Source organism: Centruroides sculpturatus, unplaced genomic scaffold, assembly GCF_000671375.1.
Source record: "Centruroides sculpturatus isolate CEXI.00-Female unplaced genomic scaffold, Cexi_2.0 scaffold26, whole genome shotgun sequence".
Lineage (NCBI taxonomy): Eukaryota > Metazoa > Arthropoda > Arachnida > Scorpiones > Buthidae > Centruroides > Centruroides sculpturatus.
In genome coordinates, this window is record NW_019384653.1 from 278,948 (window position 1) to 284,058 (window position 5,111).

A 5,111-nucleotide genomic window follows, 5' to 3' on the forward strand; every position below is an offset into this window, starting at 1 on the left:
GGACGTTCCTTCACATAACTTGAAACACTCTTAAGAGAATATTGCAACGAAACGTCCATTCGCACTCCAATTGTTAATGTCAAAATAATTTTCATTTATTTAAAAAAAAAACAAAAAAAAAATTAATCTCAAATTTTGATTGTACACATCGATATTTTAAGGTAGGTTATCTTTAAATTAATTAATTTATAATTAATTATATTTTACTTAATCTTCATTTATTTTATTTATTTATTAATACTCTGCTTGAACCTAATTCGGTAACGAAACGTTGATTTGTTTTTTTGGGGGAAAGGACCACGCGTAAAATAATTAAAAAAAAAGAAATTATTTTTTTACTACAGAAAAAAGAATTTAGTTCTTAATTACGCGACTATGTTTTAAAATTCGATCTTTCTTGTCCGTGGTTAAAGAGAACGAAAAGAAGGGAGGAAAATAAAACTTGCCTATCACAGGATGAATAATTTAAAAGGGATAGATTAAACTTAGATCATTACCTCTAACGAGGTTTTCAAGTAAATTTTATAACTAGAAAAATTATTTCCTTTCTTTTCTTTCTCTCGCTCGCTACTTGCCGCTTTCATTTTCATTAAAGATAATCATGGGTTGTCATCTGTCAAAGAGATTTGACAGATTGAAAATATTATATTCGAAAGAAGAAATATGGCTTCCAGTAATGAAAAAAGAGGGGAAAATGACATTAATGCCGAACTTCAATAAGGAAAAAAAAATCTCCCGGCATTGTGTTTAATATTGACTTCATAATTAATAACTATCGATCGCCATCGACGTATTTTTCAACATTGTTATCGCTGAAAATGTTTTTGAGAAATTGCTTTTGTTAGTTTAATTTTAAAAAAAATACATAAAATTAGATATATAATTTTTTTTAAATAATATATTTTAGTTAGATCGATCTTTATAAATTCCCTGGCCATTTTTCATTAATTAGTACAAAGCGTTACAAACATTCCCTGATAGAGTTTAATCAATTGATTCGTTCCATTTTGGAAACATAATTAAGTTACTCATTGTGAAATATTACAGTAATTATAAAAATTTCGAATTGTCATGCAATTCGAAAATAGTGAATTTAATGCTACTTATAGTGATTTCCCCAACTTACGGGTCGCGACTTACTTGCGATCTTCGGGATTTTTATAATGATGCATTAATCTAGAATGCAAATAACTCGATAATGCAATTTAAAAAAGGCAATTAATCATTTTCAAAACTTAATAGGAATTTTAATAAAGAACCGCTTTTAAAACTTTGTTAATTTAGTTTTCGATTAGGGGGAGAAGTATTTAATTAACTTTATACTTTCGTTGGTGTATTTGAAAATATTTAAAAAAAAATTATCTATTACAATAAAATTTACAATTTATCTAATAGAGAATTTCTTATTACGTAGAGTAATGCCCATGCAAATGAAGAGTGGACCCATGCTTCATTACAAAAGTAAGTTATCTTCTATGCATTAATCGATAGGACGAACAAACCGGTAAGAGGATAATGGAACATTTTCTTGTTTCAATAACTTTCATGTAATAGAATTTTTTAAAGTAATGATTGTCTTCGTTCCATTGCAGACAGATTTCTTTACATAGGCACTATTTGAATTTGGTAGCCAAGGAGACAATGTTATTCACTTATTTGTTCTTTCCCATACAATATGATAATCACACGGGAATACACTAGAATGGAGATGGGTACATATTGACCATTATCATACCTTTTCAATATTATACACAGAACCTATTCAAAGTTTATTGAATATAATTCACGCGTTAGGAAATTTTAATTGATTTTTTAGATTAATCTTCCTGGTTATTATTCAAAATACTTCATTTATCATTAAAAATTTACTTGTATATTATTATTATTATTATTTATACGCACATTTTAATGTCGATTACATAAATCTGGATGTATTCGAAGAGTTCCTTAGTTACTTTATAGTTTTTTGAATCATATGAAGTGCAATGGATTGATTTAATGGCTCTAAAATTTGAATTTTGTCCAAAATATGATTTAAATAAGTGCTATCGAATATTTATAAAATGTTCGTAGTGTTGTCCAGTAGTAATTTGTTTTATTCAAAAATTGATTTCTGATGAAATAAAACAATTTAAAACGATACCGTATATATAATATAATAAATAAATTAAATAGAAAAACCGTCGAATTATAATAAAATAAAATGCAAAAAAGAAAAATTAATGGAATTCAATGCTACAAAGTAATTAAAAACTATATTTTTATTATAAGAGATTTTTCTTCTATAGGTCTCACTTTTGGAAACGAATTTTTAAATCATCATTTTAAATAAAGAAACGTAATTATTTTATTTATTAAAATCTCTTGAAATTAGAGAAAAATGTAATTAATAATTATATTGTTTGCAGTTTTTTGAAGTTTTATAAGTAATTTCAAAAATTAGTTTTTTTAAACTATTTTAATAAAAGCATTAATGAATTTAATTTTTAAATTTTACAAAAGTACTGTTTTCTAAAAATATATAAAAAATAATTGAATAATATAAATGTTTATACTTTAGTTTAAAATATTAAAAATAAAATGCAATATATAAATTGAAAAGTATTATTTATTTGACAAATTTATGTGATTTACTATGTTTAGCAGAAACAGATCTTCATGAAATAACCAAATTCATCTTAGAATAATAGTAATTTACTCTTTTTTATGAACAGCGTTTAAATTTTATGCAAACATTTAAGTTTTGGTTAATTAAATTACCGATATATAATTTTCATAAAGTAAAATACAGGATTAGAGATACATTCAAAAAACTTTAGAATTAAATTGATTTGTTTCTAGCATGTAAATATTTCAATATATGTGTATCTTCGGCATACATTCTACTTTGATGGAAAGTTTTTTCTTGTGAAAAGAATCATCTTAAAGCTTATATAAGTTCTCCTTTGAGAGTTAAAGAACAAGCTTGAGCAGCTTACGTCCTACAAGATAATCCTCAGTCTATCGATCGAACGAAGACAATAACCCAAGTAGTTCATTGTGTTATCGAGAGAATCGTCCATTGTCGCTCTCTGACTCTAAATAAGTTTTTTGTAATTCGCTGTACTAAAACACACTTTTCTCTGTTGACAGAACGTATTTTTAAGAAAGATTGGAGGAGAGAATATGTCGTACTTTACGACAACAGCGCTCTCGTATGGCTGAAAATTGAGAAAGATAAACTAGAACCCGAGGGATCTCTTATGCTCAAGGATGCTCCAGAACTCGTGGCTTGCGGTCCCTTTACTATCCAAGTCCCAAACAGACCAGAAATTCCCGAAGGTTATAAAGTATCCCAGTTATTGGCTTTCGGATCTAGAAAGGACGAATCTGTACATTGGTTTCTTTGTAAAAATTCCGAGGACGTCCTGTAAGTAGTATTCAACTTGTAAATTATTCAAAATATAATATCTCAATGGTTAGTTCGAATTGAAATTTTTATTCGACTCTTATCAAAATTGCTGAAATCAAAGTTAGATAAAGAGAGACGATATCACTTATATCAAATACTCGATGTCTTTTAGATAATATATCAGTCTTATTCATGTTTTATTTTATTAAAAATGAAAACACGTTTCAAAGGAAACAAAACGATAGCAATGTTATGTAATATTTCAAATAAATTTTAAATTTCTCTCGCTAGTAGCTTAAATGCATAATTAAAAATCGTTTTATTTATATGTTCAAACAGTATAAGATGTGTATAAAATTTAATTTTTGCAACACAAATTATGCATGAAATTTATAGATCATGTAACGTTTACTATTGTATTAGTTTGCGAATATAACGCGAAAAATCTTTTATTTAAGATTATTTAAGATAAGCGCTATTGCTTTTCATAATCAAAACAAGTTCAAAATTATGCAAAATTAAACAGCACCACGAAAAAGAAGAAATTTTATTTAGAGAGTGTATAGATTTTAGCGTAAAGTTTTCTCTTAAATAAATATTTATACGATCGATGAACTCGAGTAGACAATTTTCGATTCTCGACTTTTGAATATCTCCAGTTAAAATTGTTTGAATAATTTCGAATAATTAAATCGATCGATCCTTTAGCCCGGATTTTAACGATTTATTCGAAAATATTCGTCGGATAATGTTTCTTTCGTCAAATATTCACGTCTTTATTCCGTATTCGTATTATGATAATTCTTTTCTTTTCAGAGCGTGGATAACTGCCATCAATAACACAGTAAGTCGATTTATGGCAATTTGTTTTTATATATTTAAGTCTGAATTTTATAGTTGTCATCTTACATTTGTTATAGTTAGGTATAAATTTTAAATTAAATATACACTGGTACCTCGTACTTCAAACGGCCTCCCGAAACGAATTAAATTCGAAGTACGTGGCACCACTTTGAGTTATAAAAATTGTAAGCTCATTAAAATATACGTGTATATTGAAGGAAAGTTAAATTATAATTATTATTTATCAAAAAATCTACAATACCAGATGAGTGGTTAATATAAATTTTTTTTATTTTCAGCTTCCACCACCGCCTCCACCTCGTATCGACGAAAAGAATAAAACTATTTCGCGTAAGTAATTAAAATTATAAATATTATTCCTTTATATATAATATAAAATTCATTGGTTTTACACGCAGAAAGCGAGAAGTATAACGAAGAGGATGCATTTACTTGTGGCATGTTAACAGCAACAATATTAGGAACCGGTTGGGGATCGGGATGGGGTTGGGACGATCATGTGTCCGCATCGGATCACATGTCCAGCATCTCGGATGGAATGCAAAGTGATGGATACGATGTGAATATATTCGATGGAGACGGATGCGATTTTGATGTTTGCGCTTTTGCTTTTTAAAGAAAAACAAAGTAGTTTGAGAGAATATTAATAGATTTTTAGTCGATAAACTATTTGTATAGGAAAAAAACAGGGGGAAAAATGTTTGGTAATGTCGTTCTTTTTGTAAAACAGATTTATGTTAGTTTTAGAAAAAACAAGGAACGTTGTTTTGTATCCGTTTTAGAGATTTGGAGAAAATTATACAATAAATTATTGAAATATATAAATATATACATGTATAAAACTGTACGAGATGAG

The 5,111-nt window shown here is 27.4% G+C and overlaps 1 protein-coding gene across 1 annotated transcript; it reads left to right on the top strand.

Moving 5' to 3' along the window:
- LOC111626367 lies at positions 1 to 5,111 on the top strand. Its single transcript, XM_023369713.1, has 6 exons — positions 1 to 161; positions 1,415 to 1,461; positions 3,133 to 3,409; positions 4,208 to 4,235; positions 4,534 to 4,585; positions 4,654 to 5,111. Exons 2-6 carry the CDS (start codon positions 1,419 to 1,421, stop codon positions 4,869 to 4,871), a joined length of 618 nt encoding a protein of 205 aa, XP_023225481.1. The 5' UTR covers positions 1 to 161; positions 1,415 to 1,418; the 3' UTR covers positions 4,872 to 5,111.